General features: G+C 39.5%; 1 protein-coding gene across 2 annotated transcripts in view; it reads right to left on the reverse strand.

Moving 5' to 3' along the window:
• The window catches only part of EPSTI1 (epithelial stromal interaction 1), an 87,876-nt gene that overhangs the window by 39,511 nt on the left and 24,927 nt on the right, over positions 1 to 23,438 (reverse strand). For both annotated transcript variants that reach the window (XM_032402950.1, XM_032402951.1), the window contains one exon: positions 13,830 to 13,903. In XM_032402950.1, the coding sequence (XP_032258841.1) occupies positions 13,830 to 13,903 (74 nt within the window). The remainder of the gene's footprint in view (positions 1 to 13,829; positions 13,904 to 23,438) is intronic.

A 23,438-nucleotide genomic window follows, 5' to 3' on the forward strand; every position in this document is an offset into this window, starting at 1 on the left:
CAAACTAATCTGACTAAGCCATGTTGTTCTACTAATGGACATAAATGATCCCACAGAGCATCCACTTCACATAAGTACATCTCACAAATTACCAAATATCCCCCATCTTGCTAAATGAATGGCGACTTCCTTACCAATTACAGCTTTATACTCATCTAGGCTGTCCTTCCTATGGGTAAGATTTATTGAGACAGCCAAACATAGAATTGTCCCCACATGCTGACAACACATAATCCAGAGCAATCCCCTGCTTCTTTAGACCCTTCCCAAAATTACCCAACCAAAACCTAAATCCTAATCAGTTATTCCTAGCAGCCTTACTGAGCTATCCCTTCATTTCTTATGGTGTGTTTTCTTTATCTGCAACAAGTAATAAACCCAGCACGTTCAACTACCGGTGTATCCCTGGTGGTCTTTGGCTGAAGGGCACTGACAAATGTTACATCCCAGAACAGCTGTTACTGCTAGGAGAATGACAGAGGGATGGGGGAAACAGTGAAAGGGTTCATTCATCTCCATGCCATTTAAATTTCTTTTTAAAAATGAACCACATGTGGAGGGCACGTTCTGCATGGAGCACTGGGTGTTATGCACAAACAATGAATCATGGAACACTATACCTAAAACTAATGATGTAATGTATGGGGATTAACGTAACAATAAAAAAATTTTAAAAAATGAACCACATGTAAGCAAAATCTTAGGTATGACTTTAGTGGTTGATACATATTTTCTGTGATTTTGAAATGTTTCTCAAAAAGACAAAAAGCATACACACCATTGTGGTGCATACTGGGGAAAAGCTTTACACATGCCATTCTAGGTTCCTTTGAACAATAATTTCCAAAATGCCAATAGGAAGACCTGTGTGAGGCTGGAACCATGAGAATCATCTATGGTGCTTCTTGGAAATGACTGTACTCAAGACTTGGACTTTCTAATTCAGCATACCTGGAGTAGGATCTGAGAATCTACGTTTCTCAAAAGCAGCCCTGTTGATTTTGAGAACTATTATAGTTGTACAGATGGATATTTAATATGCATAATTCTCTTAGGTCCATGTGATCCTGACTTAAGATTAAATCATGTTATAACACTCATTTGAAAACAAAACCTCAGTGTGTCTTAGGAGCCCTTCTATATGAGTACTACCTAACAGGACATTCTTCCTGTGTTTCACAATAGCTTCACAAACCTGAACTTCCCCACCGTGAAGGTTAGGTGAGCAAGTAATCATTCTTACATTTACACATGCATTTGTGCAGGCAACAGATATTTCTTTAGTCTCTGCTTTGTGCTTAGCAATATGGGTTATCAGATAAACTAAACAGATACCGTGCCTGAGTTCGTTTCGTGTAAGTGGATGTGAACAAAATCCATTCATACATTTGTAAGCACTCAGAGCTAAATCAGCAGGGAAAAATTTGAGGGTAACCGGATATTAGAATAGCCCTAAAGTATCTCCCCCAATTACAAAGGGAAGAAAATAACTTTACAGTGGAGATTACCACAACCAAGTAATGAGAGTTAACATCAGCAATAAGGAGGACATCAACATCATGTATCCTCTGATATGATGCTCTGAGGACACAGCATCACTTCTTAGTATTCTGAAAATTAAAACCTCAATCTGATCATAAGAAAACATCAGATAAATCCACATATGAGGTACATTCTACAAAGTAACTAACCAGTACTGACTGAAAGTGTCAAGGTCATGAAACATAAGGCAAAAATGAGGCACTGTCACAGATTGGAGGAAACGAAATAGTCATGACCACTAATTATATTATGTGATCCTGAATCAGATCCTAAAATAGAAAAAGAACATTGGAGAGAAACTGGTGAAATTCTGATAAAGCCTGTAGTTTGTAGTGTTACATCAATGTTAATTTCCTAGTTTGATAATTGTACTATGTTTATATAAGATATTAACATTAGGGGAAGGTAGGAGAAGATCTTACTGCAAAACACTGTACTATTTTTGTGACTTTCTCTAAACTGAAAATTATTTCAAAAGAAAAAAAAAAATCTCCCTCAGATCTCTTCCTTACCTGAAACCAAGACTATATCTTAAAGACAGTGCTTTCCTCCAAGTTCCCTAAATGGAGGTATTTTATTTCTCATACTACATTGTCCTCAGTGCCTAGTGGTGACACAGGCATCTTCTTTGCTCCCCGTGCTACTGCAGACCATTACTTCTCCCCCCATCACTTACAAAAAAGAATGTCTGTTCCTGTAGTGCTCCTGACATCAGTATACCCTAAGTTCTTCCCCTCTTTGCTACTGCTACACTCCAAACCATCTGGTCAACCAGCTCTCATTCATTACGACTAGCCTTCCTCCTTATCTCAACTAGTGTCAGTGACATGGAAGTCCTTGATCTCCTCCCTGCCTTCCATCCAGCCCCTAGGCTCTGGTTTTGAGGGGTTTTTTGTTGTTGTTGTTGTTTGTTTTTTTTATTTCCTCATCTCCAGTAGCTCTTCATTCTGCCTCAGCAACACTCCTCGAGTCCTACCCTAGATTTTATCATCATTAACAAATATCCTCCCTCCAACATATGAAATGACAGATCTCACTCTTGGACAGAACTTTCTGTCATTCCATGTTCTTTGCACAAACATCCTCACTATAATAATTTTCTAGCCTCTTTGAGATTTCCAAACCCTTGTTTCCTCCTTTCTCACCATCAGTTCCCACCCATCTTTACTTATGGGGCAGCTTAGAGTCCACAGTCCATTTTTACAAACTTTCCTTTACAAATGCCTTTAATTCTCTCCCTCCTCTTTCTCAGATAAAGTCAACCATCTGCATGTGTACCAGAGCAAGTGAATTAAACTTGGGGAAAAATAATATATCAGGTGTTTGGGGATGGTAGACATGGAGGAGGATGGAGGAGTGGTGGGGTCAATTGGCTTCACTTGAAATTCACGAACACTGACGTCACTCTAAACTGAGCCAACACCAACTCCTACCTGGACTCCGGCAGTAATGTTGTCTCTAGCTTCTCCATTTCCATTCTTGCCTCCTCGAATCTATTCTTTTTTTTTTTTTTTTTTTTAAGATTTTATTTATTTATTTGACAGAGAGAGACACAGCGAGAGAAGGAACACAAGCAGGGGGAGTGAGAGAGGGAGAAGCAGGCTTCCTGCGGAGCAGAGAGCCCGATGCGGGGCTCGATCCCAGGACCCTGGATCATGACCTGAGCCGAAGGCAGACGCTTAACGACTGAGCCACCCAGGCGCCCCTCCTCAAATCTATTCTTGACACAGCAAATGGTAATCACTTCTTAAAAAGAATAAAAAAGCTTCTGAAGGCTTGCCCCCTCTAGTTAAAATAAAATCCAGATTCTGCGCCATGGCCTGCATGATCTGTCTGGCTCCTGCCTATCTGGGCAAATTCAAGATCTCTCATTCCCCACTTCAACCCCAATATACCAGCTTCCTTTCAGGTTATTGAATACACCGTGTGCTGATCCCTCAGCCTAGGACCTTCTCTCCTGGTTCTCAGCAGAGGTCATTCTTTCTCATGCTTTCATCTGCAGTTCAAATATCATTTTCTCAGAGATTCAGGTCTTCCTGATCATGCTAAGGAGATTCTCCCTCCCAGTCCCAGTATTCTTGATCACTGGTAGAGATTGCTATCTTCACCACTATGTTCTCCCACAGGAATTATAGTCTGTTATCCTATATATTTCTTGGTTAGCTTGTTTATTATCTGAATTTCCACATTTGGTTATGGGGCTATATTTGTTTTATTCATAATACATACCTAGAACCTAGTAACCTGGTAGAGTGCTTTGCCAGTTTTTCTAGAGTTGTCTTTTTCTTATTACTTTGTAGAGTTCTTTGTGAAACTAATCCTTTGTCCATTACTCTTGAGGCAAATATTTTCTCCTAGACTCACTTGTAGTGTTGTTCACTGTGTCTCCTATCATAAATTTTTTCTGTAGTCTGTACTTTTCCTTATAGCTTCTGAGTTGTGCACATGACTTATAATTTCTAAAAACATTCATTACATTCTAATTTTGTGGGTTCAATACAGTTTGTCAAACTGTCTTTTTGATACTGATTTGAAAGGATACTTTTATCAATAGCTGAAGTCCTAAATACTAAATGCCCATATATTCATGGGCCTACTTGTAAATTCTCTCTTTCATTGAATAGATTTATTTATTACAATGCCAATAACACTTTATTACTATCATACTTTTATATTACATATATGATACCTGGTACATTAAGCCTCTCCCAAGTCCCTTCAATTTTTCATTTTTAAGTTTATCTACTTTTTTAGTATTTTCTCTTTAAACTTTGTTTATCAAATTCTCCTGTTCAGGAGAAATATCTTTATAATATTGATTTTTTCCTCTTATAGTAAATGGTGTATATTTATGTTCATCTTCTTTTAGGTATTTCATTTATGTGGGGTCTATTTATTAGACTTATAACCACATGATTTACATTGTGGATGATTATTTTATATGGGATTTTTCTTTCAATTATATTTTATAGTGGGCTTTTGATGGTTTTTAAGAAAGACAAATGTTTGCATTTAGATCGATTCATGTTAGTTGAACTATTTGTACCAGTTCTAATAATTTTTTAGTTGATCCCTTTGGGATGTTTTAGACGGACAATCAGAGACACTTACCCCTTTCTAAAGAGCCAATATGTAGGCTCTTAATTTCTTTGTTAGAAATAGAAACGGTCTCTAGTTGCAGGTCAGTAATAATAAGCACTCTCATCATCCTGTTCCAGACTTCACTGGGGAAGCTGGCTTTCTTCCTAGAATTTCAAACAAAATCTAATACCTTCCTTGAAGGTTTAGTAGAACTCACTGGAAAAGACCCAGCTGGGCCTAGGGACTTTTGTAGGTAAAAGTCAAACTACATTTTCTCTTCCATTTATAGTTTTTATTCTATTCAGGCATTAAGTCTAACTGTATATATTTTCCCTGGAAATACTTTTTTTCACCCAGATTTCCTCATTTAACAATTAGAAGTAGGACATAGTATTTTGCTCTTCCAGAATTTTGGTTATACTTCCTTTCTTGTCCTTGCAGGTTTTTTTGTTTTTGTTTTTGTTTTTTCTTTTAAAATCAGACAAGTTCTGGGGCACCTGGGTGGCTCAGTCAGTTAAGTGGCTGCCTTCGGCTCAGGTCATGATCCCAGGGTCCTGGGATTGAGCCCCACGTTGGGCTCCTTGCTCAGCGGGGAGCCTGCTTCTCCCTCTCCCTCTGCCTGCCGCTCCCCCTGCTTGTGCTCTCTATCTCTCTCTCTGTGTCAAATAAATAAATAAAATCTTTAAATAAAATAAAATAAAATCAGACAAGTTCAAAATTTGTCTGAAATTTTATCAGAAGTTTAAAGACTCCAGTTTTGGGGTTAATTTACAGATGATAAATTCCTTTTCTACCTTACTAAAAAAAAAAAAATTTCTGTTATTATCCTCCCATCTCTTCCATATCTTTGTATTTATTTTATGGTTATAATACTATATTAATAAAATGCTTTGGTTTTTTATTTCCATTTTTACTAAATGCTTTTAAAACTCTACATTTTCTAAATAATTTTGTAGCCATATTCTGTAGATTTTAACATGAAATACTTTAGAATTTGTATTCTTTTATCCCTAAATAATTTATAATTTGAGTTTTGGTTTCAATTTGTACCATAACAGTCATTTAGAGAAGTGATTAGAAAAAAAAAAAATTAAGGGCGCCTGGGTGGCTCAGTCATTAAGCATCTGCCTTCAGCTGAGGTCATGATCTCAGGGTCCTGGGATCGAGCCCCGCATCGGGCTCCCTGCTCCACGGGAAGCCTGTTTCTCCCTCTCCCACTTCCCCTGCTTGTGTTCCCTCTCTCGCTGTCTCTCTCTCTTAAATAAATAAATAAATAAATAAAATCTTCAAAAAAATAAAAAAAAATTAAGTGAATAGATGTTAAAGCTTCTTATTGCTTAATTTCTAACATTATTAGATTTTTCTTAGGAATGTTGGCTTTGTAGGATTTGGGAGTATTTGGGGGATTTTCTGAGAAACTTTGAAACCTTAGTCAGGGCCAATTGTAGTTACGTCAATATTTGTAAAGAATATATATATATATATATATATATATATATACATACACATACATATATATATATATATATTTTTTTTTTTTTTTAAATAGACTCCGTGCCCAGTGTGGAGCCTAACATGGGGCTTGAACTCATGACTCTGAGATCAAGACCTGAGCTGAAATCAAGAGTCAGACACTTAATCAACTGAGCCATCCAGGCACCCCAAGAATACGTATTTTCATAAACTAGGTACAACACTTTATAACTGTCTATATAATCATACTAAGCCATTGTTATTCAAATCTTCTATTCCTTATATTTATTTTTTTGTTCACTTGATGTATTCATTTCAACGGAAAATTAGCTAAATTAAAAGGAAAATTTGACAAACCCATTATGTATATTACAGACTTAAGCAGTTTGCTTTATAGGTTTCAAATTGATATTTATAATTCACATTATCTTTTGGGTTACATATTTTATCTCTAGAAAAGACCTTTATCCTGTTGAATGGTTTTCACCTTGAATTCAATTCTGTCTCCTACTAATAGTGATATTAATTAATCTGCCTTCTTTTGTTAGCATTTATGGTTATATTTTCCATGCCTTTACTTTCAACTCCTTTGTTTTGCAGCGTCTCTTGTAGTAGCGTATAGCTAGAGTTTCATCTTTTTATGTGATCCAAGAGCATTTCTTTTAATAAGGAGATTTGGCCTATATACCTTTTCTGTGATTGCTGACTTAAGATTTAATTTATTTGACAGAGAGAGAGAGAGCATAAGCAGGCAGAGGGAGAAGCAGGCTCCCCGTTGAGCAGAGCCCGACAGGGGGCTCGATCCCACGACCCTGAGATCATGACCTGAGCCAAAGGCAGACGCTTAACCAACTGAGCCACCCAGGCGCACCAAAAGGTGAAGAAAGTGCCTCTGCCTCTCAGAACCGCTAGCTGATGCTGTTGTCAGCAGATATCTGGTGCTGCTCCCTTCATTTTTTTTTTTAAGATTTTATTTATTTAACAGAGAGACTGGAACACAAGCAGGGGGAGCAGGAGAAGCAGGCTTCCCACAGAGCAGGGAACCTGATGCAGGGCTCGATCCCAGGACCCCGGGATCATGACCTGAGCCGAGAAGACGCTTAATGACTGAGCCACCCAGGCGCCCCACTGCTGACTTGTTTATAAAACTTGCACCCTCCTTTCTGCCTTCTGTTGTAATGATCAAATTTTCATTGTATTCATTGTATTTCAGTGTTGTATTTTTTTCTCCTAAGGTTTTTATGTTATATAGCCTACATATCCTGTTATGTATCTTATAATCCTGTTATATATCCTATCCTATATCCTATCCTATTTGTACATATAATTAAACACATAAAACACGTATCACTTAGTCTTCTATCAATATGAAGAATTCACAAGCCTTTCCTCATGCAAAGAAAAAAATGCTTATGTTACTTCCTATCTCCCTCTCTTCCTTGTGCCTTTTCTAGCACTAAAATCCTCTTGATATTAATTTGATCATGCTGATTCTTAATTAAAAAAAGAAGATAAAATCCATCATATACTTGACTATAAATGTCACTATCTTCTTTGTTCACAATTATTCTGATATCTTCTCTCTTCCTTTTTCTTAGATTATTTGTTTGACCAGAGTTCATTTTGTGGTAATTTTTTTCAGTAAGGATCTTAGAACTCACACGGAAGTCACAAAGTTGGCTCAGCAGGTAGCCTGTCTCCAAGAGGGGGGTGGGCCACATATGCCCCCAGGTACCGTATATTTACCAGAACCGCTTTCTGGGCCCCACAGCCTTAGTAAATCTTATGTGTCAAAAAGACATTCTTGGGACGCCTGGGTGGCTCAGTCGGTTAAGCGGCTGCCTTCGGCCTGGGTCATGATCCCAGCGTCCTGGGATCGAGTCCCGCATCGGGCTCCTTGCTCAGCGGGGAGCCTGCTTCTCTCTCTCTCTCCCTCTGCTTGTGCTCTCTCTGTCAAATAAATAGAATCTTAAAAAAAAATTAAAAAAAAAAAAAAAAAAAAAAAAGACATTCTTAGGGTCTATTCTTGGGAACAAAGGCCAGAATCAGCTGGTCCCTCTCATACTTCTTCTTGTGCTGTCATTTGCAGTTACTTTAGACTTTGTTTAGTTTCTCCCTCCAAACACAATACTGGATGTCTTACATGGATTATATTGATTAATCTTCTTCTGAGTTAGCAACTTTTACTAGTCCCACCCCATGCTCTCCATGAGGAAACAGAGGCTCAAGGAGTTAAATAATGCTCAGCTAGTGAGCAGACGGATTATAGCTTGAGCCCAAGTAGTCTGACCCCAGATCTGCCCTCACAAGAAGAGAACACTTGACAGGACCAGCTTCCAATGATAAGATAATTAAGTAAACTAGTTTATAAATAAGACACTAGTCAACTTTCATCTTTCACCAATTATTAATTACGTATTGAGAAGGCTAGATGCTGGCCCTGACATCCAGGAGCTGGCCTGGCACTCAGAGCTAGGCCTTGGTGTTCTCCTGTTGGAAGCAATTTCACACAGTATCAACGTCAAAAGAGGTCACCCTGTGACTGTGATGGATCCTGACAAAAAGAAGACCACTCGTTAACATGTCTGAACAAAGATACAAGAACCTCGTCTAAGCCAAAGTGACCAAATACCCCCAATTCCTAGCTAATTTGTGTGACTGCCACTTCTTTATTAATTACATTACCATTACAATTAATCACTCAGGTCTTCCCTCCTTTCAGATAAGATTAAGATACCTAGGGGCGCCTGGGTGGCTCAGATGGTTACGCATCTGCCTTCGGCTCAGGTCATGATCCCAGGGTCCTGGGATCGAGTCCTACACCGAGCTCCTTGCTCAGCGGGGAGCCTGCTTCTCCCTCTCCTTCTCCTGCTCCCCCTGCTTGTGCTCTCTCTCTCTGTTAAATAAATGAATAAAAATCTTTAAAAAAAAAAAAAAAAAGATTAAGATACCTAATCACAATCACTCCTGCCTCCATTCAACCCAGAACAAAGCCCTGCTTCCTCAAAGCCTCCTGCAATCACCTGACACAGACCCAAATCCTAGCATGGTCTGATATCTTCTTACCAAGGTGGCCACAGTTCCCCCACGGTATGGTTAAGGAGTTTGGAATTCATCTAATAAAAAATGGGAAATAATTGAATTGAATTGGTTTTAGAATAGGGTAGAGACATGATTAAAGTTGTGCTTTAGAAAATGAAATCGACAAAACATGTAAGGCAACCAGAAGAAAAAGACAGTGGGCAAAGATGGTAATGAAGCCATTCCAGTAGTACAGGGGACGACAAGGAGACAGAAGCCATAATGCAGGTGGCATGTGATAAATACCTACATGAAGGTGGTAGCAGCGGGAATGAAAATGAGTTAACGTGCACCAAGACATCTGCAGGAAGAATCAATAGTGGGTAGAGATTTTGATATGGTCTTAACCATCAGCACGATTTAATATTCACTAGGCAGGGATTCTCCCAGATCAGATTTCCCATAAAATATTCAGTCTTATTCTGAACAAAATGGGGATTTTTCTATCTATAAGTTCACTTCATTAGCATAAGATAGAAAGTTATGAATAGGATGACTTTGGATTCACCTTACTTGGATTATAAAATGTGAAGTTGGATTTAATCCTACCATATGGATAAGGGATCGATTTAGCCCTTAAGTGTCTTTTGGAAGCTCCCATGAAGAGCATTAGAAGTTTTGTGAGCATATTAGAAGGCAAACTTGGGGCCTAAGTGTGCATATTCAGCAGACCTGCCTGGGTCCTCCACTCTAGGAAACTAAAATAGATGAAGATGTGCCTCCGAGGAACTAATCATACTATTATTTAAATGGAAATAAAAGAGATGCATGGCTCTGATGGTAGAAACGAAGTAAACTTCCCAACCTTGCAACCGAAAGGCTGAGCTCAAGGTGGTGCTTGGCACTTTAGGAACAGGAAGGTCCTGTTTTGGAATGAACATGGTTCCAAGAGCTTTTTGAACTGGGGTTTCAAGAATTGAGCCCCTTCTCCCCTAGAAATATTAGAAACAGTATCTAGGAATAGAGTACAGCCCAGAGAGATCACAAAAGCCCACGGACCCTATAGTAAGTTTAACTGTGGTACCAACTCAGTGTCCGACCTGGAAGAGGATGGCATTCATACATGTTGAAAATCAGGGGAAGCACACATACTTCCTCAATTTTTCTTTCACCTACTCTAGGCAAGATTTAGATCTTGGTAGGAAGAAACGCATCCGTTTTCTCCCATCCTACGTGAGCCCCCACCACCGATTAAATAGGCTCAGAATTCAAACCTATCTCTCCATCTATCCAAAAGACATTATTAGAAAGATGACTACAACCCTCAAAATAAGCTACCATTCAAAATTCTAAATGCTGAGATTTTACTCAAGTGTTTTAAATCACCTAAATCCCAACATCCTCCCTTTGATTTTTTTTTTAAAAAGCACAGCCAAAGGTTTATTAATTATTATTTCAAATGCCCAAATCCACCAGTAATATTAATAGAAAAGGCCATCCTGAAAAGTGCCACATTTCACTTTTTATAAGTAAGTAGAGAGAGTAAAAATAATGGTGAAAACTACACCAGGGTCAGAGGCCTATTTCTACCCTCTGCTTTCATGCTCAAGAATCCTAGAACTAATTCTAAATTGTGAAATGAATCTGTCCCCAGCCAGAGTAGCAGACTTAATGCACCATTAATCTGGTCTGCTCTCAGCTGCCAATTGAAATAGTCACAGTCATTCGATTTTTAAGGAAAAGACAGTACTGCAGAAGTACATTCCAGAGGTCTTTTCATAAAAGCCATCCTGTGTGCTCCATCTGCACACACAATCTGCTTGTGTATTTCCAGCCAGCTTGCATGGGCAGATTAATGCGTACAATTAGAAAGCAACCTCACAGGCATTCAATAAACTGCCTTCATTATTACACTCAGGAGAGTCCCTTTGGATGTCAATAAAAGCCTAATTTTCTGCCTGTTAGCTAAATAATTGACAACACTAAAAATAATCAGAAGCAAATGAACGAAGTCAGGAATAAGGTGTTAAGAAAGAGCACATTAAGATTCTCATGGTGGTGCCCCAGGACGCTATCATGAGCTTTTTCTCCAGCAGCTTGGATTTACAGTCTGCTCAAGTCCATGGATGCACTTCTGTACAAAAAAAAAAACAAAAACAAAACACCATTCCTGGTCTGCTATTTGAACCACATTTCACAGCATGCTGAAACTAGCAAGGACATGAGGTATTGACTAGTTTGAAAGAATTTCTTACTCGTGTTTCTATTTTGTGTTGCTTGGTTTGACAGCTTCAGGAGAATCGAATTCTTTTGGTGGAGGAAGGGAGCATTGGGGAATGTGGAATAGGCTGGCTGGTCTGGTGAAATCGTTGTGCAATTAGAATTCTAACAGCTCCCCTAGACAATTTTTGAATCATAAACCAATTATAAGAAGGTATGATAGAGGCTTGTTATGCCGAGGATCCATGTTTTCCAAGAAGTCCCTTTCATATTTCTAGCTATATAATGATCATTCATTTCATGAGCTATTAGTCTTTTAATTTCAAAAGTAGTTCAAAACAAAATAATCTTTAAAAAAACTCACATATATTTTATGTTCCTCAATAGACTTTAAAAATCAATTTGAGATACTTCTCATTTTTAGTCAACTCCTTTTTCCTGGTTAACTGGGACTTTCATGATAAGTAGAAGAAAGAGCAAGAGTGAAATGTGCGTGTAATTGAATTCATCTCCACTGATGGTATAGGAGGTGGTTGAGGGTAAAACTCTTTTTTTTTTCTTTCAGAGAAAAAGGGTGATTGATCTCTAGTATTTAGTAAAACACAACTCAAGAAGCTGGAGACTATGAAAGAAAGGCGCGTGGGTGACATAACCTCCCATGTCCTTTAGATTCTGAGAATCTCTCATCCTTCACCTTACCATGCTTAAAAGGCTCCAGTAAATGGGCTTGTTCAAACTCCTAGTCCTATACCTAAGACCCTTCATTGGTAAGCAGCTCTTTCCTTTTCCAGTGAACCTAGAATGACACAGGATAAATACATTTGTCTTTATTGTCTCTCTAGCCTACTACTACCCCCATGGCACATCCCCTTGTCTCCTTCAACTCCTCTGGCTGGCCTAGAAATACTTTCATCCATCCTATACCAATGAACAGAAAGGCAATAATATATTAACACCCTTGATCTACTGCCTCTCTCCTGCCATCTCTCTCTCTAAGACTGCTTCTCCTTAGATTCCCACCAGCTCCCTCAGCCCCATACCAGTCTTAGAAGAACAGCAGGGAAAAACAGCCTATGGATTCTATGACTCAAATGAGGGCAACGTCTATTTTAACTTAAGAAAGATAATGTCACTCATTGGCACTTCTACCCAACCCATTCCATCTCCCATTTTTCTGGCCTGGGTAGCAGAAGACAACCAAGTACCTCACTTGCTAAGAGGCAAAGTAAAGCATTGAGAAACTCCTTCCCACTCCTCCCTCGGAGACTTAAAGCAAGAAAGAGCTGCTTAGGATAGAGGCAGGATAATTGCCATGGAATGAGAAAACCAGAGGACGCAAGATCCTTTAGGGTGTCACATATGCTCACCCCAATAAGAGAATGATCTTAAATTCTGAAAATGAGGTATAACGACGGGAAGAGAGAAGAGGAGGGAGTCAGATAACAATCCACCCGAAAGTGGAGGCCAATTGCCAGTTCTGGGTGGGACCAGAATAATCTCTACATCATAGTCACTACAAAACAGAAGTTGTCTGATCCACTCAACAAAGACACCTGTACACAGTTCCATTTCCATAAAACTCAGGCACTTACATGCCATTTATGTGAAATATTTTATTTAATCCTTACAAATGGCCTATGGGAGAGATACTGTCATCCCTATTTAAAAAAAAAAAAAAAATGAGGTTTCATACTCTGTCCAAGGTCACAGTTGGGAAATGGAGCTAGGACTTTGAATCCAGATATGCTTGGTTTTAATTCTACCACATTTGGAATTAACCGAGGTTAATTTCTAGGTTATGTATTTTATATATATATATATATTCCTAAGTTATAATTAAAAATATGGTTTTGGGCTTTTTCTATTCTTTTAAGCAGCTTGCAGGTAATCTAGCTACTTAGAGTTAGGACAGGAGCTTATCTTTAAAGCCTGTATAACAGAGTAGATTACCTACAATATAGCACATAGTAGTTGCCCTATACATATTAGCTGCTGATATTCACAAGTCCTACTAGAAAAAGTACCTTGGTGGATGACCACCAACTGGGAATTTTGCCAGTAATTGCTAAATTATTCCTCAATTTTTGTCTACAAAAATACAAGTGTGACTAGTCCCCAGTGCATTAGATAAACCCCTAGTTAGTTCAGATTCTGCTTGGGTACTTCTTTTCAAATATCATCTTCTTTATATCAGTGTTTTGAAAGTCGACATTATCAGAAGTACCTTGGATCACCAAAGAATCAGCCCTCCTAGTTATTTAGAATGGGGAATTTCTCAAATTTAGCAGTATTATTTCAAATCGATTAACTACTAAAGAATACTCTGTGAACCTCAGAACCTCACTTACATAATGACAGAGTTTAATTACATAATTAATGTAACAGCCAATAATCCAATACCAGAGGTCTTAAACAGTTACCAGCACCTAGAACTTAAAAGCAGATGAACAATATGCCTATAAAGGTACAAAGTTCTGAAGATACAAACTTACTATTGCCGGTGCTCTCTAAATGCTTCTCTTCTGAGGCTTTCTTGAAGTTTTTTTTTCTCCTCTAGTTTATTGCTCTGAAATTGCAAATATCAAAATGCCACCTATTAGGGAAGCTTTAAGCAGAATCATGGTGTTAAAGTTAACCAAGGTCCAAAATCCTTAAGTTCAAGTGGCCCCAGTAGTCCAAGATGGTACCTAGCAGGGCTTCCAAGATGTGCCCTCTCAACCCATGGGTACTGTTCACTGAAAGCCAGGAGCCCCAGATTCCTGCCGTGGCTCCCCTCTCCCAACTTGATTGGTATAATCACAGAATCAGTATTCACATTTTTATTCTGTAGTTCAAATGATGGCAACATTTATATTTTAAGAAGTGTTTTCAAGATGGTTTAAGGGAAATATGAAATTTCCACACCAAGTATGTTGAATGAAAATTATAAGAAATGGTTAAGTAGTTCATAAAAAATTATATATATGTGTGTGTGTTTGTATATACATATATATATCTATATATATAGATAGATATATATATATCCCACCCACATTCCATTAAAGCATTCAGAAAAAGATTTTCAATAAGCCGACTCAACTCCCTCCTGATTTAGAATCAGATACTTAAAGCTGTTGAGAGACTGAACAGCAGATGTCATAAAAAATGGAATGGAAAAGTTTTTTTAATTAGTTGTTTGGCGAACCTAGAAACAAAGGACTTCATATTTGATATTACTGTCACCAAGGCTCTGGCATATTTTAATCCAACTTAAATAACCCTGGAGCTTTTTGTTCACTATGACATAACATTTTTTTTTTTAAACTTGCCTATGAAAAACAAGTGAAGTTCCTAGAAAACAAATTTAATGTGGAGTTAAAACAAGTGCTACAACACAGGGGAGACTTGAAGTTTTAAATGAATCCAAGGGAGACAGCAAGCAGCTGGGTTTGCTTTAATGAAAGAACTGGATTTGCCTAGCAGGAAGACCTGTGAAAAGGGAATAATGGAAATCATTACTTCTAAACCCTGACATAAGTTTGGCTTCATCTTTTGAAGAAGGGGAAAAACTGTTCATGTTGTTCATTTCCATGGAAGTCTTCATTCACACAGAACCACTTACTAGTCCCGTTTTGAAAAGTAAAATGGAGGGGCGCCTGGGTGGCTCAGTCAGGTGGGCATCTGCCTTCGGCTCAGGTCATGATCCCAGAGTTGGGATCGAGCCCCGCATCAGGCTCTCTGCTCAGCGGGGAGCCTGCTTCTCCCTCTGCATGCCGCTTCCCCCTGCTTGTGCGTGCACGAGTGCACTCTCTCTCTCTCTCTGTCAAATAAGTAAATAAAATCTTTAAAAAAAAAAAAAAAGTAAAGTAAAATGGAGGTTTCAGTTTCAGAAAGAAACAAAGGAGGTTTATTACAAAAGGAATCAATTATAATACAAAGCAATTGGATTATTCATGAAATAAGTTCTAGGAAGTAAACTAATAGAGAATTGTGAAACCAAATCAACAGGCTCTCAACCTAGAAAAACAAAATCCTGATTCATGAGGCCAACATGATCAATTGTGATGAGGCCCTACATCTCTGGAAAAAAGTACGGGGCAGTAAAAGACAGCAAGCAAGCAGTAGGGATTCATTAAACCACTGTAAGGAATGCTACTTTGAAAATAGTGAGAAAACCACACAAGCATCTGGAGACCAGGGCTGGGTTCCTTTAGCAAGGTCAAAAATTGGAAACCCAGTTTTGATATCTTCACTAATAGATTATCATTGAATTCAACTCATGAAAACAGTTACTCAGTAGCTAAATTCTGTACAAAAAGATCTGTTTATCCCTCAGAAGTCGATGGAGAAGTATTTTGCAAAATACCAGAGTATTTAAGAAATTATATTCAATACCTATCAATGTAGAAGCTGTTTATTATGCTAATCTGAATACTTACATTTAGTCATACTATTTATTTCTTTCCATATAACAGAGAATTAAGGAGTCATCCAACCATACTTTACATATATATATATATATATATATAAATGTAAAATGTCTAGGAGCACCTGGGTGGCTCAGTTTGTTGGTGTTCAACTCTTGGTTTCGGCTTAGGTCATGATCTCAGGGTCACGAGACTGAGCGTGGGGCACCGTGCTGGGTGTCGAATTTGCTTAAGATTCTCTCTCTCCCTCTGCCTGTCCCCACCCTGCTTGCACATGCACACACACTCTAATTAATTAATTAATTAATTAAAATATCTAAGAGCATGGGTTCTAAAAGAAAAAATTATGTAACCAGCTCCAGATCCACCACCACTGAGTAACCTTAAGCAAATCATTTAATATTACTGAATCTCATTTGTTCAAACATTTATCAAATGCCTATTATAAGCTTGGTACTATGTTAGATGCTGAGAATACAGATATGAACAGAGCAGTGCCTCCTCTGGAAAATTTCAGAGGCTAGCTGGGAACACAGACAAGAAAGAAATGATGGCAGTGTATAAAATATGTGGGGGGATAGAGGTTTGCAAACAATATGACCAGAGAAAAAGCATAACGTAGTGCTTTCAACAGTTCCACAAACATTAATCTAGTGTCCACTAAGTGGCAGACCCCATCCTGGGCACAGGAGCCAAGTTGATTAACATTCAGAATGTGGTTTCTAACCTTGGGTTCGTGAGTAAACTCTATGTTAAGAGGATGCTCATTTTTACAGAGAGTGGGTTCATCCATAGCTTTCTTCAGATGCACCAAGGGGCTGATGACCAAATTAAAGGATAAGAACCGTGGTCTAAATTCGAGACAGAGATCAATCTTAGCAAGTTTTCCAGGAGGAGGAGCTGATGGGAGCAGGGCTACTTCACTCCATTACACAGGTTGCTCACTACTCAGGGGGGCCAGGAAAGGGGTTGGGGAGGCTAAAAGAGGGCTGGCATTCAGCTCACCAAGCCCTATATCCCAGCACGGGGTGTCTCAGCACAGCACAGGTATCTTTTTCTATGTCCCACAAAAGTACTATCAGTCACCAACCTGAGCACCCACAGAACTGACTGCCTGCATGAAGAATCTGCTTCTAATTTGCACAAAGGCAATGATGGGCTATAGTTGGGACCTATAGGAAAGGGATATTCCCATAACTTACAATATTTTCAGTAAACAAAGACATGAGAGAATAAGCCTGTTTAGGGAACTCTGAGAAGCTCATGGATAAATTGAAATGTGTTTGTAGTGAAGATAAGGTTGAAGAAATGGGAAACGGTGGTTAGAGAGGAATTTATATGCCAAGTAAAGGAGTTTGGACTTCATTAAAGGCAATGATGAGCCATTATGTTATTTTAAGCAGGACAGTAAGCAGCTCACTCTGAAAGCAATGTGGAGAATAAACTGCAGGAAGGGCCACAAATATAAAAACCAATGGAGTGACTCTCACAATAATCCAGGCCATAAATTATGAGTCCTAAATTAAGGCAACGGGGACAGAGAAGGATGGGCAAACTCTAGAAAAATGCAGGGAACAGAAATAATAGAGGGGAAAAAAGAAATAATAGGAGGTAGACTATATCAATGAAGGATGAGTGAGGCAAGGGGGAATAGTACAAGAGGATGGCCATTAAGAGCATCAGAATGAGCGGAAGTTTGGTTTTGAACCTACTGGATTTGAGATCTACTTGTGGCACATCTAGAGAGAAATATCAAGCATACAGTAGAATGCGTGGTTCTGGGATTCAGGAATATGGGCTAGAGATACAGATTTCAGAAATCACCAGCACAAGCAATAACTAACACTTAAATGTGGAAATGTGAGGACTTTCACCCAAGACTGTGGTTGGATAGGTACAGGGATGAGAGACCAACAGATAGGACCTAGATAGAACATCAATAATAGAAAAATATGTGGGGTGAGGGGAGGATCTGGAAATCCAGAGAGGTGGAATTTGAAGGACAGAGTACTTAATAGTTACAATATTACAAAGAGTTTAAATAAATTAGAAATTAGAGTCTCCATTAGGTTTTTTAAATTAAGAGCACCTTTGGTGCTCTTAGCTAGATCAGTACCAGTGGGGTACTAGAGACAGAAATCAAACTCAGCCCACCAAGGAACAAATAGAGATGAGAACTCAAAGAAGGCAAGTCCTTAAGCCAGCTGCACTCAGCATCACCTAAGGGACATTTTTAAAAGCAAGAGATCCTTTGGTTTAGGTGATTGCTAGAAGTCGGTCCACAGACTGGCATTTGGGAACCAAATGTGGTGGAAAGGCTTTCAAGCAGTTGGGCCATGACACTTGGCAGGGAGGAGTTGAAAGCAAACCAGAACAGAGAGAGACCCTTTGTTTTTAAGAGAACTGAGTAGGATTATGTCCCAAGAAACAGAGGGGTTGGGGGACAGGAAAGTAACAAGAAAAAAGGGGGCTTAACTGATGGAGCAGCAAGGTTCCTGAGGAGATGGGAGGGAAGAGGAGATAATAAACACAAGTAGAAGAATCCATCGTAGCAACAAAGAAAAGCACTTTCTTATTCCTTCTGAGATGGGGTGGGGGTAGAAACAGCAAAGGAAGAGTACAGAAACAGAAAAATAAAGGTCCCTATGGCCTGATGGACTTTATTTCCCAGAAGGTGAGAGGGGAGATCATAAGCTGAAAGTGAAAGAAGAGGAGAAGAAGAAAGTGAGAGGAGGAAGATCTTGGTAATTAGAGGTGGGCCAGGCCTACAGAGTGGAGCGCCACAGGGTAGGCATTGTTAGAGACCCAGCTGAGAGGGAAGCCCACAAATCTGGTGGAGCAAAAAAAGAAAACCCAGAAAAGCATGTGTGTTTGCTTTCTCGAGCAACCTCATTCATGTTGGTTTAGTAAAAATGAAATAATTGAACTAATTCACATGTAAAATAATTCTTTGCCTTCCACGCACCATCTTGAAACAACAAAGTCAAATGAGATAGTGTTAAAGCACTTCTCTACATCTATAATTAATTAGGTTAGGGCACCCCAAGTCAGTGATTACTATATGCTAGGCATTGTACTAAGGGCTTTCCACATATTGTATCCTTTAAGCCTTCCGTTCCATTATATTCTTATTATACCCATTTTACAGATAAGGAAATGGACATTTCTCCTAGTTTATAAAAACAATATTGCAGTAAGTACCTCAATGTGGTTTTACTCTGTAATCTGTCTTAAACTGTTAGCCTTTGCTACTACTTGCTTCCTAGAAATAAGTAACAAATGTGATTCCTTAAAAAAATATGTATACGTTAGCATCTCTGCATCTAATATGCATACCTTATTTTCTACTGGTTAGTTCCTACTTCACTTTATAGCATTAAAACTAACAGGGTCACCAGGGTGGCTCAGTCGGTTAAGCGTCTGCCTTCAGCTCAGGTCATGATCCCAGGGTCCTGGGATTGAGCCCTGCATCTGGCTCCCTGCTCAGCAGGGAACCTGCTTCTCCTTCTCCCCCTGCTCGTTCTCTCTCTCTTGTTCTCTCTCTCTCAAATAAATAAAATCTTAAAAAAAAACTTTAAAACTAACAATGCTTCTCAGCATCTGCATAAAAAATGGTGACCTCCAGTGCTCCAAATAACTCTCAGCTTTATGACTTTATAGTTTACTAGAAAGAAGAAGGAGAGTCATCAGATACCACCCAGATCTCTGGCTGGTTTCCTGCCCTTTCTGAGGTTATAAGACCACAAATGTTCTGAGTATTAAATGAAATTATTTATAAACTATATACCACTGTGTAATATCATTTCAAACATAAGTAGATCAAAGGCAGAAGAAGAGGAATCCAGGAGGTAGGGAGGGTTTTTAACATGGAATTGGAAGATTTTCATGTTTCAAGTGTGTGGGTATTATGAAAGCCTGGGGGAGAAAAAAATCGAATTATTACCTAATCCATCAATGTAATTATGAGGGAAAATCATGGTGGAGGTTTACTCCCATAGCACAAAATTCCGGCAAAGGCCTTGTTGTGAGGATTTATGAAAACCTGTGTACTTATCCTGCAAGTTCCAGTTGGCAAAGAAAGTACTTATACCTGGTACGCTGCCTTTGTTTAACGATTTTCTTTCACTCTGATGTTCTAATAGTTTAGGGATATTTTCTCTGTCTTATAGATTTCCAGAAAGAGAAGCGAATACATTATCATAAAACCACATGAGTTGTATTAATTTCCTATTGTTGCTGTAACAAATCGCCAAAACTTAGTGGCTTCAAACAATCCAAGTTTACTCTAATAATCTTACAGCTCTGGAGGTCGGAAGTCCAAGACGGGGTCATTGGGTTAAAATCAAGGTGTCAGAAGGACTACTTTTCTTCTGGAGGCTCCAGGGGAGAATCTTTCCTTGCCTTTTCCGGCTTCTAGAGGTCACCTCCATTCCTAGGCTCATGGCCCCTTCCTCCATCTTAAAGCCAACAGTGGCAGGTGGATCTTTCTCCTGCTGCCACCTCTTCAGCTCTCAATCTCCCGCCTCCCTCTTTCAGTTTGATTACATTGGAGCCACCTGGATAATGCAGGTTCTCTATTTGAAGGTAAGCTGATTAGCAACCTTAATTCCACCTGCAAATGTAATCCCCCCCCCAACCCTTTGCCAGGTAACATAATATATTCCTAGGTTCCAGGGATTAGAATGTGGAGGGGCAGGGAATGGGGCATTATTCTGCCTACTACATGGGTTATAATCTAGTTTTATATCAATAAGCATCAGACATATAATATGCCAGATACTTCACGAAATCTTTGCCCTTCTTAGCCCTCAGAGGCTTGGCTTTGGAATGTGTGTGGTAGGGGAAGGTGAGGGAGGCCCTCTTTCACTTAGGGCTAAAGCAGTGGTGTGCTGATAAACTTAGCAACCAGCTCTAGCAAAGAGGAGGAGGGGAAGGTTGACTTGTAGCATTTACTGATTTCTGTGGTGAAAATATTCCCACAATGGTCAGTTTCAAGTTACCAAGATGAAGTCCAGGAGCTCTAGTACACACCAGGGGAAGAACACATAACATCAACATACCCTAGTACAGGAAATAAAAGTTTGATTGGAGTATCCAAGTGCCCTTTACAAATTTCCCCTTCACCTATAGGACTAACTCTCCCTGAACCCATTGACATGACCAGATGCTAAAGAGCTGGCTACCTTTCACACCCTTGTGCTTATTAAAAATCAAAGACCACTCACATGTGCTAGCAGGGAATATAGTTTACTCTCCCCTCACTCACACACAGGTGGTGACCAATTAGAGACCCCGTGTTCCATGGTGACCCCGCCTGGGAGAGGGAGAACTGAAGGGCAGGGGGTGTTAAGACCAGAGGCCAAGCTAGGGACTCTCAGGTGGCAATAGGCTGCTTGGTTTCTACTTGACCCAGAGTTCCTGGACAGTAGCCATTTGCCTGGAGAGGAGGATGGTATTTTGCAGGCTGCTGTCCATATGGGTGTTTGCTGTGCATTTTAAAGAATAAATGCTCCATAAGCATCGCCATTATTGCTTCCCTTGGCCATTTCCACACTGGCAATGTGAAGTATGCCATTTCTAGATGGCTAACATCCATTTTTCTTTTATCTGACACAAGCTACTAAATAGGCTCACATTTAGTAGGAAAAGCCACAGATGTGTATCCAACAGGAAGAGCTAGGTCCTGGTGGCAGCACAGGGCAATTAACCAGAGAAATCAAGTCTATGGAAGGACCAGGGGCAGGCTGCTCCTTATTTTGTTCAGTAGCTTACATTAATGCTCCTCAACTTTTCTATGCACTAAGAATCAACTGGGGAGCTTATTAAAATGCAGGTCCTGGTTCAAAAGGTCTCAGGTGGGGTCTCAAGATTCTGCATTTCTTTCTTTTTTTTTTTTAAAGATTTTATTTATTTATCTGACAGAGAGAGAGAGCAAGCACACAAGCAAGGGGGGAGCAGCAGAGGGAGAAAGAGAAGCAGGCTTTCCGCTGAGCAGGGAGCCTGAAGCAGGGCTTGATCCCAGGACCCTGGGATCATGACCTGAGCTGAAGGCAGACACTTAACGACTGAGCCACCCAGGCGCCCCAAGATTCTGCATTTCTAACAAGTGATGCCAATGTTGCTGCTTCAAGGAACACATTTTGAATGGGAAGGATCAACATATCAACGTTCTCTCCCCATCTTTCACTTTGGGACAAAATTATACCAATAATCATTACAGTTATCACATTAGAAAAGCCAACCCAATTAAGATTTCTGTAGTTAATGATTGCGATACATCTAGTGCTACGGTACAACTTGGAAAGAGAAAAATGTTGCTTTTACTCAACGTGAAAGAAAGCCACTTCAGCCACCAGCATTTCTGAATAGTGTACATTATTTGACCCCGGGGAAGAAATGAGCTATAAATAACCCATAAGCCAGCCAATTATGGGTATTAAATGACCACTAATGCATGGCTTTTAGAAGGAGAAGTTGCAACACAGTAATTCTTCAGGATCTGCAAGCCTCTTAATTCAATTCCTGGTGATGGCTGGATGATCTTCTTAATTCCCCCTGAAATGCAGACTGACTATGTAAATGGGACACCTTCTCTACAATCACAAGACCAAAGTGTGAGCATTCCTTTGAAGAAAAAGAAATGAAAGGGGGGAGTTGGGTGAAAAAGGATAGGGAATAGAGAAGTAGAAAAACAAACAAACAAAAAATGTTTTAAAGGTTAAAAATGAATTATTGTAATAAAAATCTTTTCAGTGAAGGTGTAGTAGCTGATCAATTGGAAACAGACTGCCAAATCAAATTTTGCAAGCAAAAGTTCTTATACTCTTCTGTCTTACACCTTCAGCATTTCATTAGAGTTCCTCATGTAGAAGTCCAGTCTTATCTCCACGCCAGAGCCCACATCTCCATCTACAGATGCTCCCAGCCACGAAAGAAGAGGAGGAGGTGGGGCTTAGTTTAGGGGCATGGTGGGGAGCTGCCCAAGATCATACAACATAACCAAATACCTTATAAGAAAGACGGTCTGCTCACCAGCCAGGTGGACAGCAGAAAAGACTCATATACTCGCATGTGTTTTATAAGCCATCACATTTTGGCTTCATTAACTCCAACTGGTAAAAATATCTATTGCTCAGTAGCAGGAGGGGAAGAATGAAGGGGGGGAAATCGGAGGGGGAGAAGAACCATGAGAGACGATGGACTCTGAAAAACAAACTGAGGGTTCTAGAGGGGAGGGGGTGGGAGGATGGGTTAGCCTGGTGATGGGTATTAAAGAGGGCACGTTCTGCATGGAGCACTGGGTGTTATGCACAAACAATGAATCATGGAACACTACATCAAAAACTAATGATGTAATGTATGGGGATTAACATAACAATAAAAAAATTAAAAAAAAAATATCTATTGCTCGGTAACCAGGCTTAAATTTTGACCAATACTCAGTCTTTAAAAGAAAAAAAGAAAGAAAGGGAAGGAGGGAGAGAGAAAGAGGCAAACAGATAGGCAGGCAGACAGCAAGAATAGGAACGGTGTTTCCATGACTTATACTTGCAGCAAGTGCCATGCTCAGTGGTGAGGATCATGAGCCAACGTCCCCATACCTCCAGTACTTTTTTTTCTTCTTTAAAGATTTTATTTATTTATTTGACAGAGAGAGACAGTGAGAGAGGGAACACAGCAGGGGGAGTGGGAGAG

The sequence above is a fragment of the Phoca vitulina genome, unplaced genomic scaffold (genome assembly GCF_004348235.1).
Source record: "Phoca vitulina isolate PV1807 unplaced genomic scaffold, GSC_HSeal_1.0 scaffold5, whole genome shotgun sequence".
NCBI classification, from domain to species: domain Eukaryota; kingdom Metazoa; phylum Chordata; class Mammalia; order Carnivora; family Phocidae; genus Phoca; species Phoca vitulina.